The sequence below is a fragment of the Plectropomus leopardus genome, chromosome 1 (genome assembly GCF_026936395.1).
Source record: "Plectropomus leopardus strain MGB_pleo_1.0 chromosome 1, ASM2693639v1, whole genome shotgun sequence".
Taxonomy (NCBI): domain Eukaryota; kingdom Metazoa; phylum Chordata; class Actinopteri; order Perciformes; family Serranidae; genus Plectropomus; species Plectropomus leopardus.
The window spans coordinates 7394867-7417714 of record NC_142176.1 but is presented as its reverse complement, the minus strand read 5'-3'; the positions used below and the strand labels follow the sequence as shown (position 1 = coordinate 7417714).

Genomic DNA, 22848 nt, shown 5'->3' with positions numbered 1-22848 from the left:
AGACGACACATGCTGTCTGTGTGCCCTCACCCAGCCTTCCACTGTTTCTATTTTCAGCACAAATGAGGGCACAAACAGTTTGTGTTGCGAGCTGCTTGTCTTTCATGAGCTCTACTTTGGCACAGTCATGTGGAACAGTCATGTTTGTTTTTGTAGTTAAGACAGGAGATATTGAGAGCCACCATGTCCCAATTGCTTTTCTTGTGTCGAGTGCCGGTGCATGGCCTGACTTTGGCACTACTACTAAGAAGAGTCTGTTTAATGTGAGCACAGCAGGTATCTTGGATTTTTAAAAATTGTGTAATTCAATTGTTCGAGCTTAATACTTTTCATATGCAGAGCTGCACTGGAGGCAGAACTGTTTTTCAGATGCTGGATCAAAACTTGTTTAGGAAGAGTTAGAAAGAAGGTCATGTTGGTGATAGTAAAAGACTTTTGGATTGTTCCTGCTAGTTGGTAAACCGCAAGTTTTTTACAAAATTGGTTCTCCATGTTGATGTGTATAAACAACTGTGATTGTTAGACCAATATGTTGTCTTTCATAGGATAAGAGAAGAAAAACAAACTTTATAAATACATGATACATCTGACTAATATTCTTTTTTCTTAGCCTTTTCTTAGTCTTTATTCTATTCCTGTAACTGCGTTTTTCTTTGTTTGGAAAGTGCTTTGAGCTCCTTGCCATGATTATTGTGTGCTTTGAGCACCATCATGTGGTGATTGTGAGATTGTTAAGAGGTGTATGTGTGGAGTTTGTGAGGACTGTATGTTCCATTCAGTATTTATGACCTACAATTTTGAGCCCTAAAAGTGTTCATTTGTAATAATCCAGTGTTACAAGATTATTTCTACATATTTCCAATATCAATCAACTAGTTTAAGGATTTTTTTATTTTTTAGATATTAGCATCTTGACAAATCACAGCACAAGAATCAAGAAAACAATCCCTCCATTATAAAATAATTATTAAAAAAAGAACTGTTGATAATAAACAAGATGAAAAAATCTTACAGCACTCATTTCTTTTAAACTCATTTAAAGAAAATTAGATTTTCATAGTGCAATGATTGCGAAAAACCCTGTTATTGTAGTTTTTCCTTGAGATTTGTTTTTAGTGTAGTGGTGGTATAGTCAAACAGTGAGATATTGTATTTTTTCTTGTATAACAAATTGTTAACAAAACTGTAAAATTCATCCCCCTTCAACAGGCTTGGACAGTGCTCTCCCTGAGACAATCCTGACAATACTCAAATGCAGGGATGAATTGAACTGTTTCAACTAATTAAAGTTGCATTAAATTGTCACCTAGCACTTGTCATAACAGCAGAAATGTCTATTTCGGGCCGATGGCGGTATTTCATTTTAATGCCATTATCTGCTGATACTGATGACATGCTGATGTTATTTTGCATCCCAAATTATTTAATGTTGCAGTGAAGTCTAATTTCAGGCACTGCGGAATGTGACCTTTTAATTTTACACTGAGAAAACTCACACCACTGCAATACTGTATATACACAGGGTATACTATAGATGTATTGGAGAGAGGTCTTTTGTGAAGGTAGTACAATAAAAGCAGACTCTATGATAGCACCCTCAAGTGGTACTTGGGAAAACTGCACTAGATTGTGTTTTTCTTTTCTGGCTTTCACTTTTTGCTCTTCAATCTGGGAATCAGTGCTGCACTTAAACCACAATAAATTGTTACTTTCTTCACAAATTCTCAAAACCCTCTCTATCGAAAAGATGTAATGGCAACTATACAATCTTGTGTAAATTGTTGGTCTATATAAACAGACCCTAAAACTACCATGCCTTTTCATTTGGCCTGTAACGTACTAAGGCAAGGACTGCTCTGCTGATCCTGCCCTTTTCTTTGTATGTCTTTGACAGGGTGAGTGGTAAGGTGGCAGGGTGTGCTGATGTGCCAGATGGTGGCAGTCTATGAATAATGCATCATCGCTTTCAGTCAGACAGGTCCAGGCTTATCTGAGGTCAGCTGAATGACACAGGTGGCTGCTGGATGGTTCATGCTGAGTGGTCAGGTGGACCACCCAGGGGTGAGCTGGGTACACTGGCTGTTGACATGCAATACTCATGTCTGTCTCATTTAGGTAAAGTGCTCTGTGTTAAGATTTTTTTCCCCAAGGAGTACATGTGCTCCTAAATGAAAAAAAAACATTAGGAGCCCATAAAGTAATTTTGGAGCACCATGTAAAATATTCAGTTGCAGGTGACACCATCAGCCAGGTTTAGTTAAGCCCAGACTACTGGTACTTTCTACCAGGCCTAATGAATTGTTTTATAGGTCAAACTCTGTAAACACACTTTACAGGCAACTTCCCAGCCAACTATGTAAAAACCGTACTAATATTTTAATTAAATTAAAGAGAATATCTTAAAGTGAGGGTTGCATGGTGGTGGAGTGATTGGCACTGTCACCTCACAGCAGGAAGGGGAACTTGTACCTGTACCTGCCCATTAAAGCCACTGACCCAGGGATGTTGAGTGAACTCCATGACTGTATTTCTGATGTGAAAAACTGGATGTCAAAAAATTTTCTTCAGTTGAATTCAACTAAAACTGAAATACTTGTATTCGGGTCCCAGCGGATGGCAAAACAGATTCTGCCATCTGCTGGGCCGCTAGTGGATAACATTAAGCCCGTTGCAAGAAACCTTGGCATCTGGTTCGACACCAGTCTTAACTTTGAACAGCACACCACGAAATTTGTACATACATGTTTTTATCATCTAAGAAATATATCAGAAATATGTGGATCTGGAGAGAGAGGCACTTGCTTGCTGTTAGGACATGGTATCAGGCCTACATATTTGCAGAGGGAAACATTTTTATGGGACATTATGACCAGAGGGATTTCAATGCCTCATACTTTAACAGATCTACCTGATAAATGCTGAGTAACAGAAAGCCTGAATGCAGCAGCACTGATGATAAAACTGCTTGTTGTGAATTTGCATGATTGCACAATTTTTCCATGAATTATTAATGACTTAATCATAACACTGTTTTGTCACTTTATGACCCACCTGCTTGAAACCTGCAATATTTCTAACAAGCTGCCCAACCACATGAAACATTGACCACAAGACCTGCGAAGCTAGTGAGCTGTGGGTTGACCCCCCCCACAATCTGTTTAGCAACTCTTAAATCAACTTTTAAAGTGTTTATGGTTTTTCTTTGTGTTAGCATAGTGATGAGACTGTGGGTGTACCCCACCTCTCTCTCACCCAGTGTCAGCTGGGATTATCTCCAGCCCCATGTAACACCCTTTACTAAGTGATGTATTTTGCCAAAGTGCAGGAGGTTTGAACCTAAATAGTGATTTGGAATATTTCCTGTATTTGCATCAGAGATGAGTTTACCTGATATTTTAAATACCGATTTATAAGCTTCTCTGTCTGTGAAAATCTAATTAAATTTTACTTTTATTTTTTTCAAACAGTTTTTTTAACAGGCTTCTTTTTGACAAATTCTTTTGTTTGTTTTTTCTGTTAGCTCTTTGGTTGTTTGGATTATTCTAACTTTTCAAATGCAGGATGAGACTGTTTAGAATGAGATTCTTTTGAAGTTTACATTTTGCATGATAATCTAAATTTTAGGAATATCAATTTCCTTAAGTTTTTTCACAGTAATGTCTGAAATGCTGAGATATTGCTTTTTTTTATTTTTAAGTTTTCTTACTCCTTAACCTTATCCTTAAAATCAAAAAGGCCTCATGATCCAGTAAACCTTTGTTGACTCCTAGTGGGGTCAGGACCCACCACTGCTCTAAAGCATAATAGCTAATGGATAGATGTCGAATTGCTTTAACCATTTTAAATATTTTATTTGAGATTTTGTTAAAACATTTGCCATATCTTGTTGTGTATTAAATCATTTTGTTTAAAAACAAAAATATTCAATAAAAAAATATTTCTTTTTGATATTGTGGAAATGTTTTAAACCACATCATCAAAGCATAATGATTGCTGCAAAGAAAACAATAACCAATAATAACAAACAACCCAAAAATCAAAACTGAAGTGGCAGGCAGTAAAGTTATTAGTGCAGCTCCTTCGATGCAACCAGTTCCTGTGTTTTGTTAGCGTTTATTATGTTAGATAATCAGCTTAAGCTTGTCTTTGGTAATGATCTTTTATTAAGCACACTTTGAAGCGGTGTGGTTGTTGAGTTTGCTCTCCCACTTGACCTTCACCCTGGTTTTCACTCTTTGAAATTTGGCTTTTCTCTTTTTGGTAGCTGCCAAGTTTGTGGTACGGCAGTACTGCTCAGAACATAACATCACAAACATGAGGCATCATATCATACAACATACCTTTTTTTGTAAATCCCTCAAAAGGTGGGAATTAAATACAAGCTCATAGTAAACAATCTTGCACTTGTCTGATGAAGTTACTCCAATTTTGTGGCTCTTTAAGTCACTCTACCGAGTACGAAGTTTGTCATAATGTTTTGGTGCCCAAACTAGGCGGGTGACAAGTATGTCTCTCTTATCAGTTATTATCGGGTCCCAGCAGTACTCAGGGGAGAGCAGCCTGCTTGGCTTGTGAAGCCAAAAGTACTTGTTCAGATGACTCTCATCATGCCACCGAGCCTCCACATTGTTTCGTTTGTCCTCCATGATACCCAGAAAGCAGAAATCTGCCAGATCTTTCACATTGTTCCACAAGCCTCCAAAGATGGCAGCATGATAGTAGTAATCTCCTGTTGTCATGTAGGCTTTGGATTTGGGGTTTCTGTCATAGGTAAATCGGTACTTTGGAAGTTTATAAAACCACGCGTGTAGCAGAGCCACAGAATCCCCCAGAGCCTCTGAGCCAAATCTTCCCTTAAACTCCTGATCCACGTCAAAGCAGAAGATATAATTGCAATGGTGACGAATCTCTGATTCTATGGCATCTGATATCGTTTTCATGCGCATCATGGAGATGTCCTGCCATCTGGAGTGCTTTTCCACCTGGATAACCCTCAGGCTCCGGTGAGGACCAAGCTTGATGTTTGGTACCTTTTCTGGTAGATCCGTAAACACGTAATACGTCACTTGTAATCCCAACATAAAATGCTGTTCTGCAGAGGCAAGGAAAGTCTTGAGATAGGCATCAAGGTACCTTAGGAAGAGACAAAGAGACAAACAAGTGCTGTTGCTTATTACTTATTATGTTAATTAGAAAAAAAATACTACAAAAAACTACCACACTATGGGTCAGGTTTTATTTTAATATTTCATTAATTTAGACAGCTATCATGCATATGTGTTCATGGCTTCTAGATCTTTCAACACTGCGGTCATTGCTTTGACTCTGGACCCAAGATCAAATGTCCTCTATCCCTCTTATCCTGCAGGCAGTGTCCGATATTAATGTTTCACTCACAGGCAAAGAGGACTGGTAGACAAAAAATACAGCGGCTAAACATACTTTGCATTGACCAAAATAAGGTTAGTGTGCAGCAGACCGGTGACTAGTAAAAGTTTATTTTATTTCAAACATGCACATTTTCTGGCTAAAATGTCTCCTTATTGGGTATGAATTTAGTGTTTAATTGTTTAAAAATGCTGTATTATTGAGTATAGATTACAGAGTTAACAAGGTGCACTTAAATGCATCAAAGTCACCTCTGACATGCTTTGCTGTACAAAGCAATGTGTAGATTTCAGTTTACAAGGTGCAACTTGAATGCAACATGAAGTCCCTGACCCTGCCTGCAGATCTGCTGTCAAATGCAGTATGTTTGAACGATGCTTTACACACACAAGTGAAAGTGTTTATCAGCACTGGAGGAAAACAATGTTGTTCCCACTTGTGAAAAACAGGAAAAAGAGGGATGATATATGGATCAGTATAGCCATGTGAACACAACCAAATATAGAGTAAAGTAAAAAGTAAAATGGAAGCATCCTTCCTATACCGTCTTTGGACAAAACATTGTGTCAGTTTGTAATAGCATTTTGTTGCTCTTCTTATACTGCTCCACATTATGATATTCAGCTTTAACTGGCGAAAGAGTATCTTGTTCAGGTGAATTAAGGTTTAGAAAAAAGTTCATAATACCAAATCCTTTGGCAAGAATGCCAGATTTAGACTGAACTGCAAGTGTTGAAGTGCTGGTATTCTCATGGTCAGTTTTTCTGGACCAACAAACCTTCCCACAGCAAACACGGTGAGGGCCACAGATGAGTTGTTTTGGATGTGGTTTTGGTCGTACAGATTTGGGTCAAACATCCCCTCCCAGATGACAGGAGCATTCCAGGATGTGCGTGTAACAACCTTTGGTCTGGCTCTGAAATGGAAGATGAAAACAAAAATGTTTGATGATGATGTAAACAGCCATATGAGGAGTAGATTTACATGATGTTTAAGATGATGAGCAAGTAATGAAATATGACATGGCAAAGGATTTGGTATCATGACATAACTTCCCCCTCAAAAGGGAGTGCTTTTTTGTAGTTTTGATCACAATAATTATCCATAATATTTGTTTTTTTGTTAATTTTGTTCATGCTTTCAGTTTGGCATTCAGTTTGATATTCTCCATTTACTTGTTTCTGAGGAGTTTGATATGATGTAATGTTTCCAATTATTGCAGAGGTAGTTTTACATTGTAATAAAAAAGAGATTATGCATCTGGGTGCTAGCAAGATGACGCTGCAGATAATAATTATGGAAAATATATTAGTGAGACATGTATTTTGTTGATGGTGCAATTATTACCTTTCATCTTATCTCTTTGTAAAGGCAGTTTGACAACTTGCTTTTAAATATGCCTTTAGATACATTAACTTGATGTCTGAGCCTTTGCAGCCAAAACTAAAGGGTCACATCTCTTACCCAAAGTTAAGCTTGTCGTCTAAGTTGGTGCTCTGATTTTGTCCTCCTTTACTGGTCACTGGCACATTGTCTGCTGGGCTTCGGTTTGTTAAATGCCTAATTTTGAAAAATAACCAATATGACACTTGAATGAAATCATTTCAAAGTGACTTTTGCAAAAAACAACAACAACAAAAAAGAAACAAATTGGCACCACTGCTGTTCTAGGTCAAAACACTTGATGAGAGTTGTACACCACGCTCTCCTCTTAACACTCAAGAGCTATAACCAATCCCTCATCCTATTGCACAAATTTTCCACATGCAGTGTCACAGTACACCGGCAGCAGGTACCTTATACTCTATAGCTGACTAGACTGATGTCTTTCTAGAAGTCTGTCTGAAAGGAGGATTGCTGCACTGATGTCTTTTACTTTGATTCAGTGGGAAACTTATTTTGATCATGCGTGATACAGTCTGCATCATTAAGAATCTAGCTGCCTTCACGTGGAATCTGGTAGATGGCTGACTGGTGACACCTCCCGGACAGCACGGGAAAAAAATAGAAAAAAACCCCTGATAGAATGGCAGGATGGCAAAATACAATATGTGTGATGATATGTTGCCATGTTGATATGTAAAAAAAAAAGAAGAATAAATGTATTAAATAAAATTATTTCATGTGTATAATTTTATTTAATTATTGTAGTAATTTATAAGCTTTCCCTTCATATTCTATTGCAGACTTTAAATGATAAATTAAATGTTAAATTCTCTCCAAAATGTAAAAAAAAATGAATTCCCTCCAAAAGACATTTATTCAGTCGTTTCCAACATGGACAGAGAAAAGAGAACTGCACTAATTTCATAAAGAATTAGAATTTTTTTCAATTGAATTATGAAAATGTAAACATGATGTAATTAAGAGTAACTGTATTAATGTGTGATTCGTCCATGGTCATGTTTAGGTACTTTCGGAGGCCTCAGAGTCCTTCACTGTCTGCATGCAGGCAAGTGAGGAGGCTTCAGGGTGTCTGAATGTCAGGATACTACAAGAGCAAGACCTTGTAGATGTTTAGACTACAATGATAGGCACATCAGTATAAAGTGTGAAATGTGCTGTATAAGACTGAATGATTCTTCTATAACTACGTTTTTGGTATGTCTCTGTCCATGCACATGTGTAGTGCAAAAAGCCTCTCTCATCAGATGTTTGTATTATATTCAAGTTAGGAAACTGAGGCTTACTCAGTTCTGTCAGTTATTTGAACATTATTATTATTATATTCTATTTTATAATACTATTCATTGTATACTTTATTATTCATTCAAGTGAAGACTGACCAAGAGTACAAGATTTTCTACATTAACTCCCTTTTTGTCTTGTGCATATTTATCTGTAACAGAAAAGCCAACATCAAGAACAGCAACAATCGGCCTCCATATGTCCATTGTTCTTGTAACATCTTGGTAGGATTTCAATTTTTTGATTATACAATTGCGGGTGTTGTTGCATCAAAAATATTAGCTTTTCGTTGTCCTTTTTTTTTGTCCTTGTGTAGGAGCTATGTAATATCCGGTTGAAAATTCAGCATAAGCAAAAAAGTTATGGCAAAAAGTTACAATTTTCAAACTTTGGACAGCAGTGCAGTCTACCATTGTTATTGGCTGTATTCTCTGTCGGCATCACCTAATTTTACTGCCATGCTCTCACTGACTAGAATTTTATCCGGGTTGCTGTCCCAGAATTCCATGTGAACATAATAATGTACTTACACATGATATTGGCTAAGAAAACACAAAGCAAAATCGTCTTTCCCACCACAAATGCATGTACTGAGCCTATGCAGCCAAAACTAAATATCTCTTACCAAAAGTCAAGCATGCTGATGCTCCGTCTCACATCTCCTACACTGGCCACTTGCAGGCTGTCCAGAGGGCTGAGAGTCGCAAAATGTCTGATATTGAAAAATGACCAACATGAGACTGGAATAAAACTGTTTTGAAGGGACATTTGCAGATAAATAAATTGTATAGACTCTTAAATATCTTAAAGAGCAATATGACGACTTTGTTACTCACCTTACATAAAAGGAAGTGAGGTATACAACAAGTAACACAAGACAGCAGAAGACTGTAGCACTCCTTGCCTTCAGCCAACTGAAACGATGTAACAGCAAAAAAAGAGAACACTTTAGTTCACCGTAAATGAATATAATTATAAATGACCCACAGTGTTTAATGTTGTACTAAGCATGCAGAGATATGGCATTGTTTTCCACAATATTACAATCTCTGTGTGGCAATGGTTGAGGACACTTGTGTTGATGTACAAACCTTCCATATTTTGTCTGAGGGCTTTTTAAATTTTGTTATTGTGTCCTCGTTGAATTTAAACATTAAAAACCAATGAAATAAACGTGTCCATTGTGATATCATACTGACAGATACAGAGCATTTAGAACTTAACGCTGCATTCCAAGAAACAATAGTCACTCTTAAAAGTATTCAGCCTTTAAATTGTACAGTAGCAAAGAGAAATGCCTAAATTAGATCAGCTCTTTAGGTTTTGCGTGATTAAAAAGTTTTTCTTGCTCAGTTGTCTTGCCCTTATTTACCATTGTTCTATATTTTCTAATGAATTGGTAAGAATGACATCACCAGATCACAAAAGAAAACCTTAGAAGATAAGATAAGAGCAGATAAGATAAGAAGATACCTCATAGCTGTGAAAAAATGCAGCTTCATTTTTCCACCAAATGAACTCGCGCAGGAGGTTAAGGTATCTGTTGGCTGGTGGATGAAATGTCACCTTGAAGGAAACGACATTCAGATTACACTGCAGTGAAACCAGTGACACAACAGAAGCCCAACACTGTTCTTTACCAACTGTCGCACCATAGTCAAAACACGGGAGAAAGCCAAGTTGTTTGAAATGCAGACAAAAACACACATGGGCTGCGTCCAAGATCACTCCGTCTTCCGTTTTTTCACTATACTCCCAACACAACTGACACTTGTAAAAATCCGTGTCGATTTTCTGTCATGGCTCGAATATAAAAATAATAATATAAAATGCCTTTATACAACAATTTGTACAGCTCATTTGCTGACATACATTATAGTGTGACGCTACGCAGAGAAACTATGAAAGATGCTTTTCAAGCTGATTTCAAGCTGAATTTTAGAATATAACCTGCCCCCAACCAGGTTAAGTTTGCCACATAAGTAACCATGGTGATCTTACCGGGTTAAAAGCGAGCCTCCTCCTTAGTACATGAAACCCTGGCTTTAGGCTCAACATAACTCTAATTGGCACTAATCTTACTTCATGGTACACCCCTCTGTCTGCTGTTTATTTGTAAATGTTTGTATGCTTTGTAGTGTGTTGAAACTGAATTGCTCTTTGGGATAAATAAAGTTGTTTGAATTTAATTGAATTTAACTTACAACCTTGTAAAAATGTTTTGAATTAAATTGAATAGAACCGCAAAATTGTATTTAATTTTGTTTATTCAAAATCTCTTTTCCAAGTCCACTATACACCTTGGATTTGATCGTTATACACGGAGGTGAATAAAACAAACTCATCTTAACTTTAAAAAAAAGTTATAGATAATAAGAGTATATTGCACGAGCAAATCTCTCATTTTCAATTAAGTTTAAACTTCTAGATTTTCTGTAAATATCACAGTTTGAAAAAAAACAAACATTGCGACATGAAGACGTGTGCTATTTATGACAATGAAGGAAGAATTGTGTTATTACAGGGAGAAACATCATGGGAAATCATTTCTGTAAAGTATCTGTGGCTATAGACAAACTGCAACTCATTTGAAACAGTAAAAGCGAGCCACACGTTTCCTGACAGAGACTTTGCTTATGAATTACCTGCACACAGGTTGATCTCAGGTAGAAGTCCACGACATGACCCGAACATTAACAGGATTTACGGCACTCTGGAAACTTTTCTCTCTTACTCTTGGGTTTTTCTGCTGCCGAGAGCTCCCTGCGATCGCCCGCCGATAGGGTGGTTTTATTGCGTTCCATTAAACCTGGAGGGTTGATCCAAACGCCGTAGAAGTACACTAAGCTGTAACTGAGAGAGGAGGAGAGGAAGGTGATTGATAAGCATCTAATAACAGGCTCATTGGTCGGTATTTAACTGTTTTACGCTCTCTCCTTTTTTTTCTTTGCAACAGGAGCTCATTCAGCTGATAGATATGTATTAATTTCATGTGCTTTGTTATTACATTTTAATTTTAATTTTTTTAGTAAGACACAATTTCTCAAATATGCAGCTATGGAATTACCTAAAACACTCCAGGGGCACTGCAGTGGGAGGATAGCTGTAGTAGGATGTGTCATTTTTGTGAAAAATGCATGACACTTAATGCCTGCTCGCTGTTGATCTGCACATTCTGCACAACTCACCTTATATGTTCTCACAAAACATGTTTGAAAATAGAATTAACATTTGTCTGTAGGGATGCAGCATGTTTATTTAATGAATATAATATTTTTATTTTTCAACCCTAAGTTAGAAGTTTTTTCTTACTTTGCAGAATGAATGAATATTTTATAAGTTGAAAAGCTTTGCATTTTCAATTTTTTTTATGCATCTGCTGGTGGACCATCACAATAAGAGTATGCATAATATGATGTTAATTCCACTGTAGAAGATGGGGGGAAAAAGTGGATATATTAATATCAGCATCAGTCATGGCAACAAATCCTATAACATGCATCCCCTTAATAATAAAAAAGTGGTTTGTTTTTCAGCTGTTCCAGCAACATGTCTCTAAGGATGGCAATGTTTTTTGTCCTGTCCAAGGATTTCATTCAGACAGAAATATCCAAACCATTATTGGATGTATGGCTATGAAATGTGGTACTAATATTCACCTACCCTGTGAGGTATCTGAACATCTACCTCGGCGCACATTTTTGTATTGACATTCGTGAATCCCAGAGGATTGAATTTAAAATGTGTCATATTAAAAAGTATTATCTATCCCTAACCAGTGGCACATTCACCAACTTTGATACCATATAAACTACTCAGCATTTAACAACCATATTTTTTCTTGGAGGTGTGTCAGAAAGGTGATCTTCCATTCCTGCCACTCCAGTGCTTGGAAACGCTCTCAGCAAACATGGACTTTACCCTCCTAGATGACAGATATGCCCATTTCCCCCACCTCGGACACGTCATTAAACTGCCGTCTTCAACTGATCATCAACATATCTCCCTCTCTTTATCATATCACTAACAAAGCTGCTTTCTGTTCTCACAGTCGACTGTACAGTCAACCATACACCTGCATGGGTGCGTAAGTGACATTAAGAGGAAGTAGCCTACATTTTATTTTGCAGCAGAACAGCAGAAATACAAATGTTTTACAAAAGTACAACCCACATGCTAAACATTCAAGGTTCAATGATTCATTGCCATGTCAGTATGGTTTAATGACATTTTTTTTCTGAGCTCACATAAAGCACATTAAACCAAGCATATACAGGAAGTAAGTCTGGGAGATATCCAATAATTATTTGCATATCATTTTCCTCACTGGAGGTATAATAAATATTTGATAAGTCCTCCATTTACGATAACCACCCATATGCCCATGAAGGGGGCAGTAATGCCACTCAAACACCAGTTGTCACCCATCATTAACCAGATGAAGAAGGGGAAGTAATAGCAGTAGAAGAAAAAGATGACCAGACCGGCCACAAATTTGTACATTAAAGTTATTACGTTACGTTAGCACTATGCTCCTAAAAGTTATCTTTAGTATGATTGTTTTGAAGATAACAGCTCAGTGCTATACCATAATTGAATTCATCACATAATGCTAGCTACAGCAACTGTACAGTCAACTCATCTAATACTAATGGAAAGTTAACAGGACTGACAAACCACTTTTTTCATTAGAATGATACAACATCATGTGACTAAAGGTAATTTGAATGAAACTAAGATACATTTCATGGCAATAATTGTAACCAAGAGCACGAGGCAATATTGAAATAGCTTTTTTTTTTGTTTAACCAGCAGTCCAAAGATATTCACAGCAAATTCTGGAACTGGTGAGGCTTGATCCAGAATACTTAGCATTTTGCTTCAGAAATGACTCAAATGATTAAGCAGTTATTAAAATAGTTTCTGACTGTCAGTCAAGCATTGAAAAACTAGGGATGCATGCTGATAAGTTTTTGGCCGATATCCGATATGTCAATATGTAACAACTCATTTGGCCAATAAGCTATACCAGTATTGATATATCCTCCTTTTTCCCACTTGATTTTAGTGATCATCAAGTTTCTTCTGTAGTGGACTTAATATCATATTATGCATACTCTTTTTGTGATGTCCCATTAGCAGATAGCAGATGGAATACAATGCTTATCAGTGTAATATTCATTCATTGTGCAAAATAGGGAAAAGCATGTTTGCCGATTGCAATAGTTCATTTTGATATCATCGTGCATCCCTGAAAACTCTACTCATTGTTGTAGATTTATCTTGTTCACAGTTCATTAATGACTTGATTTAGGTATTATTATCAAAAAGACTTTTGAAAATCAATATTGGTATGTTTCGATATAAATCCTTTATTCATCAGGCTATGATTTACACACGAGCAGGACACAGAGAATTGTATTCGTGCTACCAGTATAGCAACTATTGGAGATTGTGACATCAACCGCAGGACCATAATAAGAAGTTGGGACATTGGGCCCAGATCTATCTGTCTTTGAATGTGATAAAGTGTGCTGTAAACCAACACTTATTAACTACTGAGTGTTTAATATCCATCCAAGTTTTAATTTAATACTGTGTTTACAATATGTAGCTGTCCAGCTGTTAATTCAACAATGCAGTGAAGGTTCATTGCCTTGTGCAATCATTTGCCCCACAAACAGCTTCACAAGCTTATTTTAGCCTCTTGTGTGTATTGTTGTATTTGGTTTGCTTTGATGCCTTGACGTCATGAACATCTTCTGAAACATAGTGCATATTCAGTTCAGTTTTTATTCCTGTATATCCTAACTTTTAATCCAAATATATAACACCACGGGACTGAGAAATTAAATTAAGAAAATATATTTTTATTAAACATAGCAGTAGTCCAAGTTTTAATTTTTTTGGCTTTTTCCCTTATTATATAGAACAGTGGCAGCACGAAAAAAGAAGACAGAGAGGATTATATGCGACAGAGAGTCGAACCTGCGGGCGCTGTGGAAAGGACATAGCCTTTGTGCAGAGGGCGCCCCTTCTACCAGGTGAGCTACTGTGCACCATGCCTATCATTCAGTGTTGTAATCAGTGTTGTATACTGTAAATAAGTATTATTTTTTTTGTCAAATGGCCAATTTAATTTTGTTAATGATATTTTTGTTAATGTGTGTTTTCAGCCATGTTTAATTAAAAAAACAACAACAACAAAAAACACATTTCACTGGACCCTCTGGTGAAGACAGATGCTTAATACCGCATCTCTGTAGATGACTTGTCTAACTCGGCTCCTAAAAGAAGTGGTTGGTTTCATAATTCATTTAATTGACCTTTCCAAAACTTTCAGCTTCAACTGTTTTTCAAATTTCAGTGCAGTGTAGCGAACTGGGGGATCATTTGAAAAAGTCTTCATTGTGCGGCTTGATAATTTTGATGTAATCAAGAGTCCAAAAGTCCTTAGAGTCCTTAGAGTTTCACACCGCCCTAACAGCCTGCTCTCTCTGAATCAACCTTAAATGCTGCGCTGTTCAAAGCAAACACAAAGTACTGAGATCGTCCTCGGTGTGGAGTACACTTTTTTTCATTAATTACAGATTTTGACTTTCATAGGTGAATAATGTCATTTAAAGAAATGGTAGATTAAATTCATAAACCAGCAAAAGTTTATGGCATAACTTTATCATTCAGTTACTGATTAAATGCAGTTCGTAGTGAGGCAACTTCCCCACGAGTTAATACTTAACAGTTGTTGAACAGATCACAAACTTTGCATAACGGCAGGACTGTTAAGCAATTTAAGTTATATTTTAACCTGATGCATTAGAAATGATGACCTGTAATGCATCATGTAGTGGTGTGAGGTCAGCAGCGATTTTAAAGGTCTCTGTTTTAAGGGTTCCAAAATGCCAGTGTATTGTAGATGCTAGGGGACATCCATGCACGCATCACACACAATCATACTCTAACTCTGATGAGATGCTGTTTGTACTTGTTAACCATAGCCAGTCATGTCATGCTCAACACATACACACATCTCTATCCCCCGTCTGTGGCTCTGTGATATAAAAAAGGTCATCTTCTGCCTAATTGTCTGAGCAGGGATCTCAGTGAGGGGCTTATGTTAGAACTCCTCTTTTTATGTTCTGTGTGGTGATGGTGTCTTTCTTCTCAGCCAAAACATGGCTGTTTTCATCTGTGGACAAAACAATTGATAGCAGCCTGCTTTCTCTCTGCTGATAATTTTCTGCATCCCCTTTGCTTAAATTTTCACTAAGGCCTACTCTCTGTCTCGTTCAGCTGCCCTCTGGAGTTCCATGACAAAAAAAGATGTCTTGTCAAACAGATTTGTAAACCATGACAATATTTCTTTGCTGATCTGTCTCTGGTGTGAAGGGCACTGGTGGAGTTTAGACTGTTATTTAACTCAAATAATAATAATAATAATAATAATAATAATAATAATAATAATAATAATAATAATAATAATAATAATAATAATAATAATAATCAGACAGAAAATGGAAGTTTTGCGACATTGACGCATTTATATTTTTAACAAAACTAAATCCTTGGTACAGAAGATGTCCATGTCTCATCTTTGCACGATATTCTATAGAATAAGTAAAAATGTTATATTTACTACTACTAACTCTGAGTTATTGTGTGAGGACATTTTTGCCTCTTAAAGAAATAGACCTCAGGGCAAAGACTGACAGTTCCACTCCAATTGTGTTATTGAATAGAAGTATCATGTCATCATACACTGTAAATTTCAAGCTCAGTCTTTTGCAATTTTCCCAATTCATATAGATAGATTCATATAGATAGATAGCCAGCAGGTTTAGATCATTACTTTTGGCACGCTTTCGTCTTTTCTTCATGTAAGGAGTCTAATTTGACTAAGTTGACCAAAGATAATTAAATTAATACAGAATAGCTTAAATTGAAGGCAGCACAGTGGTGCAGTGGTTAGCACTGGTGCATCACAGCAATAGGGAGCCCTGTCCATGTGAAGTTTGCTTGTTCTCCGTTTTTCTGCCTTTTTTTGGGGGAGAACGATAGTTCATTAGGAGAGCTTTGAATTGTATATATCTTTCAGTTTTTCATTGTGCCACACCCTCAAAGCACAGAGCACACTCTGGGCACAGATGGAACAGTAACATGTCAGGCACATTAAAAGTTGAACTTAGCTGTTCTCTCTAAAAGTTAGCCTTCACTTGCAACAGCTGCAGCTCTAAATAGATTGGCAGATAAGGCATAACTCACAAACTGAACATAACTAATTTTTAAACAATATGGAGATCATCATCATCAATTTTAATCAATTGTGGGGACAAATTATTTTTATTTCAGAGCATTGATTTCGGTTTGTATGACATTGTTGCAAATGTACTTATCTTTGCATCAAAATAGGATGTCAAACAATGTTAATTCGCACCTGAATTCAGTGTATCTCCTCAAAGCAATGATGGATGTCTGTGGTGACACAGACAAGGACAGGGATTCTGAAATAATATTAGCATTGTGAATCATCTGGCCTTCATTCATTGATTGTACTGCAGAAAGGTTTTTTGAGATGGTTTAACAAGTTAGTTGCGCTGCTTTGCAGCACAGACACAAGTCTCGTGCACTCTTTGCATGATTGATTATCTTCTAAATAGAAAAATACATCCAAACAATGTATGATGAGGGTTGCTGACTGATGGTATCCGTTTCGCCATCTGCAGTCGCAGCATTTAGGAAACATTATCACAGGCTGCTGCTGCTGCAGCGTGCATGCATAGCGGACAGCTTTTCGAAAGTGGAGGCTGGCTGTTGTTTTAGGAAGCACTTGATTTGATTTGCAGCAGAGTTTTCAATTAGCACAGCAAACATTATGTCAATTTTGCAGTTGATCATGTTCATTTAACTGTCGCAAGCCAAAATTGTGATAGTAATATTTAAATAACTGTGTAACCCTAGGAGACAGCAGTATTACTGAGAACACAACATATATACAAATGTGAGGCACCAAATTGTTCAATATATTTTTCAAAACTTCCTCAAAACAAAAAAGAGAGGAAAAAATGAATTGCTAGTCAGAATTATCTTGGAAAATTTGCTTTATAAAAATATTTACTGAATCTTAAAATTGTAAGTAATATTAATTTTACATAAGTTTTTTAAGTGCAGTCCTTCTAAGACACTCTTGAACACAAAAACAACCATTAACATTTATCTGAGTTTAATTTTCACAAAGAAATGTTATCCACTGCCCCATCTTTCAAGGTAGGAGTCCAAAATGAAGCCTATAGTAAACATGCTTACACTTTTCTCACAAAGTTAGTCCAATTTTGTTGATCTTCTAGCCGCTCTACTTAGTACGAAGTTTGTCATAATGTTTTGGTGCCCAAACTAGGCGAGTAACATGTATGTCACTATTCTCAGCAATCACCCCGTCCCAGCAGTACTCAGGGGAGAGCAGCCTGCTTGGCTTGTGAAGCCAAAAGTACTTGTTCAGATGACTCTCATCATGCCACCGAGCCTCCACATTGTTTTCTTTGTCCTCCATGATACCCAGAAAGCAGTGATCTGCCAAATCCTTCACATTTTCCAGCAAGCCTCCAAAGAGTGCAGCGTGGTAGTAATAATCGCCAGTTTCCATGTAGGCTTTGGATTTGGGGTTTCTGTCATAGGTAAATTGTTGCTTTGGAAGTTTATAAAACCACGCGTGTAGCAGAGCCACAGAATCCCCCAGAGCCTCTGAGCCAAATCTTCCCTTAAACTCCTGATCCACGTCAAAGCAGAAGATATAATTGCAATGGTGACGAATCTCTGATTCTATGGCATCTGATATCGTTTTCATGCGCATCATGGAGATGTCCTGCCACCTGGAGTGCTTTTCCACCTGGATAACCCTCAGGCTCCGCTGAGGACCAAGCTTGATCTTTGGTACCTTTTCTGGTAGATCCGTAAACACGTAATACGTCACTTGTAATCCCAACATAAAATGCTGTTCTGCAGAGGTAAGGAAAGTGTTGAGGTAGGCATCAAGGTACCTTGGGAAGAGACAAAGAGACAAACAAGTGCTGTTGCTCATAACCCACTTAGATGATGAGAAAAACAGTACAAAATACCAAACTATTATTTTTTTTCATTTTATTATTTGAAACATCTATCATACACATTCACATCTGCTGACCTTTTAGACTGTTTTAACACTGGTGTCATTGCTTTGAGTCTAGACCCAAGCTTAGTTGTCCCCCATCCTTCTAATCCTATATGTGATGTCTGCTGTCATACATGGTACATTTGCATGATGCCTCACAGAGAAGTGCAGGTATTTAACAATGTGGTTGCTAACTTTGATGTGAAAAATAGGAAACAAGAGGAAGGACTTATGGGCTGGTGGAGCCATGTCAACACAACTGAAGGGAGAGTGAAGTGCAAGGTAATAAACAAGCATTTCTCCCTGACTGCTATTGTGGAAAATATATTGTGTCATCAAGTTTGTCTTAAATATTATTCTCTTTTCAAACTGTGCCATAGTTTGATATTCAGCTATAACACCGTGTCCTAACTAGATGCAACACAAGTGAGTTTCTAAATCAGTTCTACTGTTTTGCTTTCTATTGGACTGTCCTAACTGATGAATGTTTCTGGTAATGCAGAGCAGCAGAGCTTGCTAGCAAGCTACCTTGTTTTAAAAAGTGAAGATACTGGTATGATGTAGCATGATAGTTAAAACAATAGTATCTATAAAGTGCCCACAGTAGTATTGTTGTGAATATGAATAACAAGGAAGTAAGTTCTCACCCAACTTTTCAGTGTTTACTCTGAGACCTGAGTTGATAGGTGGTTTGTTTACATGACATGATAGTTACCCATTTATTGATCCAGTGTGGACAGATGGAATACGATGTGGCGTTTTAGTCAAACATTTGTTTGCTCTTGGGACATAGTGTAAATAACCTTACTGTATCCAGGGTTCCTGCAGATCCTTAGAAGTCTTTAAATACATTGAATTAATTAACCAAAAATAAAGCCTTAATTGGTACTAAAATCTCTTAAATCAATCTTTCAAAAGTCTTAAAGATACATAGGAAATAGGATTTGATTATTCTTTTTTTTACATTGCATAAAATCTAATATTATTTATTTATTTGTTTTAAACACCAAAGATTGCACAGTGTAATCCCACATATGCAGAGTAAGATATTTGAAATTACCAAGAACATACGGCAACAAACATCACCTGTTTACTAGCTCTGTTTGTCCCTATCTCTGCCACCAGACAAAAAAGTTTTTATTTTGTTGTAAACATTTGCTCCAATTTTTATTACCCAACATATTGATCTTGGTTCATCTTATGTTTTTCTTCTATTTGGGTATTATAAAATTGGTGTTAAATTTCATTTTGAGTGTCATCATGAAGACGGTAGCGTAAATGCGGCTCCTACAAAGACTTAAATCGAACTTGTCTTAGGCTGTGGGAAACCCTGGTGTCTTGCTCAGGTAGATTCAGGGTTTCTTGATCTCTACCAGGTTTGGAAAAAGGCATTTTTTATATGAAGTCCTTTGATAAAGTGCTACCAACACTTCTAGTGTTAAATAAGTACCTTCCCACAGCGAACACAGTGAGGGCCACAGATGAGTTGTTTTGGATGTGCTTACGGTCATACAGACTGGGGTCAAACATCCCCTCCCAGATAATAGGAGCATTCCAGGATGTTCTTGTTTCAACCTCCTGTCTGGTGCTGAGATGAAAGATGTAAACAGTTAAACAGTTTTATGAGGACAAGATTTTTAAGTTTAAGGTGTATTTGCACAAAACAAAACAACAGAAATACAACAGAATAAGCCAGGGTGGTGCAGGTGAGGTAAAGAAACAAGCAAACAAAGCTTGACATCATGTCCTCAATCATGAGCAATTAATGAAATATTAAGTGCCAAAAGAAATTCGTAGATGTTGTACCATAACTGCTCAATAAAATAGGTATTTTCTTGCAGTTTCAATCATAATATTAATAATGAAACTACTATAATATTTGCTTTATATTTTAAATGTTCTCAATTTATTGATATTTGATATAATATACCAAAAAGAGTATTTTTGATTCTCTGTGGAGTTTAATATGATCTTATGTTGCCTCTTATTGCCGAGCTAGTTTCTGTTCAGAATACCCGTTTTGTCTTCTAATAAACAGTTAAACAGTTTGGTGCTGAAATTAACACTACATAATTTTGTACATTTTAAGGCCTCAAAAATTTTAATTTAAGATATTTCAAGACTCAATACACATTTTTCCGATCTGCTACGCTGTGCTTCACAAAAACCCAGCTTGGCAGCTCCTTCAGGATTCTACACTGCTGGGCTTCCCAGTCTTCCTCATCGAGCTTTCTGCAGAAATGAGGGGAGCTAGAATGGGTTTGTACATAAATGAAGGTTGGCGAGCAAATGTTAACCATTTTCTCCCCGATTTACTGGCAGAAACCTTCGCAAACTTCCAGTCTTCTTTATCTTGTGTAAGTGTGTGCGCACTTATTAGAAAAACTGAACATCTGAGTCCTTAGAGATTCTTTTAGTATAACCAAATGCTGAACAAGACTTTTTTTAGGCAACCAAAACATTACAATTAACTTAAACAATATCCAAAAGTTCTCAGGTCAATTCAGAGATAATCTATTAATTTATCTACTTCAGGTAACACAAAGTTCTTACTTATAAATCAAAATCATCATCACAAAGTTTGTATTTTGAATATGGCAAAGATGCAAATGAGGTTGACATTTTATGATGACTCAGCAGTTATTATTTTTGTTATGTCTTTGTAAAGGCAGTTGGGCAATGCTTTGTTTTACAGTATGACCTTTAGGTAAATTGACACAAGTCACATCTCTTACCCAAAGTTAAGTGTGTCGTCTAAGTTGATGCTCTGTGTCAGTTTTCCGTTACTGGCCACCGGCAGGATTTCACCAGACATGAAGCTCACTAAATGTCTAATATTGAAAAATGACCATTGTGAGACTGGAAAAAATATCATTCTAAGTGACTTTTGGAAATAATAATGAATAATTTGACTCTTATGTGCTCCCAGGTCTTCAAAGGCAATAATTCACTCACCTTAAATATAAGGAAGTGAGGCTGAAGACTAACAAAAGGAAGCAGAAGATTCCAGCACACCTTTCCTTGAATCCACTTTAACAATGCAAGAGCAAACAAAAAAGAGAACAACTAAGTTCAGCCTATGTGATATACGGTTGTAAATGACACACTGTGATTGATTTTACACTGAGCATGCAGATATTTGTCCACGTTGTGTGTAGGAGAAGGACTAAAGTGACTGCTAAATATAGAACATGGTGAAAGTTATGTAATGCTGTGTGCGAATTGGGTACATTGATACATTTTTTTTTTCAGTAGTTAGTAAAAATTACATCACTCAATAAAAGAATGAGATCTATAGAAGATGAGAGACAGGATACCTCCCAGCTGTGAAAAACTGCCGCTTCATTTTCCACCAAACAAAAGTCTTGCAGCAGGTGAAGGTATTTGTTTGCTGGTGGATAAAACGGCACCTTAAAAAAAACAATGTTCAGTTTACACTACAGTGAAACCAGTTACAAAACAGACTCCCACCACTGTTCCTCGGCCAAAAGGATTAAGTGTGATGACACACTGATAAATCTCACACAAGGACTGTGTTCAAGTTCACCACCTGTTTCACTACTCCCAACATTATTGACATTCAGAAGTTGTAATTGCTTATTTTTGTGGCATCACTGACAGATATGAGGTTACATAACAATAATTTTTGTGTTTGTAAAATATATCATGCATACATTTCAGAATTCTAGAACTCATCAAATTGTGGAGATTAAAGCTACAAATGTTAATAAATTGAATAGTATTATCAAAATGTATTTGATATAGCCCTCTCCAATGGCTGAACATTTACACTGTTAAAAAAGTCTGTTATGTTACATGTTACCATCTTGTGTAATTATTAACAGGCCGGTGAGTAAAACAAGTATTTCCTGTGACAGACATCCAGAAAATGTTTCATTCCAAATGAACCATAAACTTTTTTTAAATTGATTTCATTTTGTGAAAAAGATTGTTGAAAAATAATTTACATTTATTACAGTCAAGTAAAAATGTGTTGATTACAGGGAGAAACAACAACAATAATAAAAAAAAATAATAATAAACTGCAACCTTTTTTTAAACAGTCAAAAAGTCAGCCACAGCTTTCATGACAGAAACATCGCTGATAACTTACCCCTTGTTATAGCGGTAGTTGTTGTCGTTACCAGGTTGAAGTCCACAACATGCCCAGATCATTCACAGGACTATTTTTCCTCTGGAAACTTATTTCAGAATGGTCAAATTGGTCTTACGGCTGCAGGGATTTCCTTCTGTGTGTAAGGTGTGATGTTATCAGGGAGGGGTCAAACAGGGGACGGCTCAGTTTGGACAGGCTATTTTTTTTGTCCTCCAGCAAGCCTAGGGAATGATAAATGTGCCGTACAGGTTTTGTCTTTCAACAGCATGATTTAAGTAAAAACCACGTATTGATGAGGAAGTCTTCACTAGAAATGTTGCCTTACAGTTAGCTGTAATTCAAGGAGGAAGTAACTGACCTTCCTCCATAATCAGTAAAGCAGGAGCTTAATCAGCTGTTAGGGATTTATTTATATATAATTATATATTCATCATGTGCCTTGTCATTTCAAGTAATACTATTTTTTTCAGAAGTCCTTATGTCTCACTTGTGTTGATAAGCAGTTATGTTA

The 22848-nt window shown here is 36.7% G+C and overlaps 3 protein-coding genes across 11 annotated transcripts in view; 1 reads left to right on the top strand and 2 right to left on the bottom strand.

Moving 5' to 3' along the window:
* The window catches only part of LOC148190351 (uncharacterized), a 51197-nt gene that overhangs the window by 1974 nt on the left and 26375 nt on the right, over window positions 1–22848 (top strand). For 3 of the 8 annotated variants that reach the window (XR_015774934.1, XR_015774924.1, XR_015774914.1), the window contains exon 2: window positions 14007–14120. Coding sequence is in view for 2 of the 8 variants with exons in the window: in XM_088069594.1 (XP_087925720.1) it covers window positions 14012–14120 (109 nt within the window). In the remaining 6 variants the exon portion in view is untranslated. Of the gene's footprint in view, window positions 1–14006; window positions 14121–18432; window positions 18503–22848 lie in introns of all 8 variants that reach the window. The other 5 variants (XR_015774920.1, XR_015774913.1, XM_088069594.1 and 2 more) reach the window with 3 other exon arrangements.
* LOC121945515 (alpha-1,3-galactosyltransferase 2-like) lies at window positions 874–10882 on the bottom strand. Of its 2 annotated transcripts, none has more exons than XM_088069501.1 (7): window positions 10722–10882; window positions 9550–9642; window positions 8913–8990; window positions 8702–8770; window positions 6853–6948; window positions 6167–6304; window positions 874–5133 (listed from the first exon to the last, which is right to left on the bottom strand). In XM_088069501.1, the coding sequence occupies exons 2-7, from the start codon at window positions 9576–9578 to the stop codon at window positions 4449–4451; spliced, it is 1095 nt and encodes a 364-aa protein (XP_087925627.1). In that variant the 5' UTR covers window positions 9579–9642; window positions 10722–10882; the 3' UTR covers window positions 874–4448. The 2 variants fall into 2 exon arrangements, with proteins under 2 accessions (XP_087925627.1, XP_087925591.1); XM_088069465.1 differs by having other exon boundaries at window positions 8702–8788; window positions 10722–10881.
* Window positions 16398–22553, bottom strand: LOC121945523 (alpha-1,3-galactosyltransferase 2-like). Its single transcript, XM_042489747.2, has 6 exons — window positions 22335–22553; window positions 21538–21630; window positions 21176–21250; window positions 20956–21051; window positions 19671–19808; window positions 16398–18110 (listed from the first exon to the last, which is right to left on the bottom strand). The coding sequence occupies exons 1-6, from the start codon at window positions 22394–22396 to the stop codon at window positions 17426–17428; spliced, it is 1149 nt and encodes a 382-aa protein (XP_042345681.2). The 5' UTR covers window positions 22397–22553; the 3' UTR covers window positions 16398–17425.

What these genes read in the sequence shown, in the direction of transcription:
- LOC121945523 (XM_042489747.2), bottom strand. Translation starts at nt 22,396, where the DNA reads ATGATCTGGGCATGTTGTGGACTTCAACCTGGTAACGACAACAACTAC. An exon ending in CAGTTTTTCACAGCTGGGAG is followed by an intron (nt 21,251 to 21,537) that starts GTATCCTGTCTC and finishes GCATTGTTAAAG; the next exon opens with TGGATTCAAGGAAAGGTGTG. An exon ending in GACGACACACTTAACTTTGG is followed by an intron (nt 19,809 to 20,955) that starts GTAAGAGATGTG and finishes CTTTCATCTCAG; the next exon opens with CACCAGACAGGAGGTTGAAA.
- LOC121945515 (XM_088069465.1), bottom strand. Translation starts at nt 9,578, where the DNA reads ATGAAGCTGCATTTTTTCACAGCTATGAG. An exon ending in ATCAGCATGCTTGACTTTTG is followed by an intron (nt 6,949 to 8,701) that starts GTAAGAGATATT and finishes TTTCAAAATTAG; the next exon opens with GCATTTAACAAACCGAAGCC. An exon ending in GACGACAAGCTTAACTTTGG is followed by an intron (nt 6,305 to 6,852) that starts GTAAGAGATGTG and finishes CTTCCATTTCAG; the next exon opens with AGCCAGACCAAAGGTTGTTA.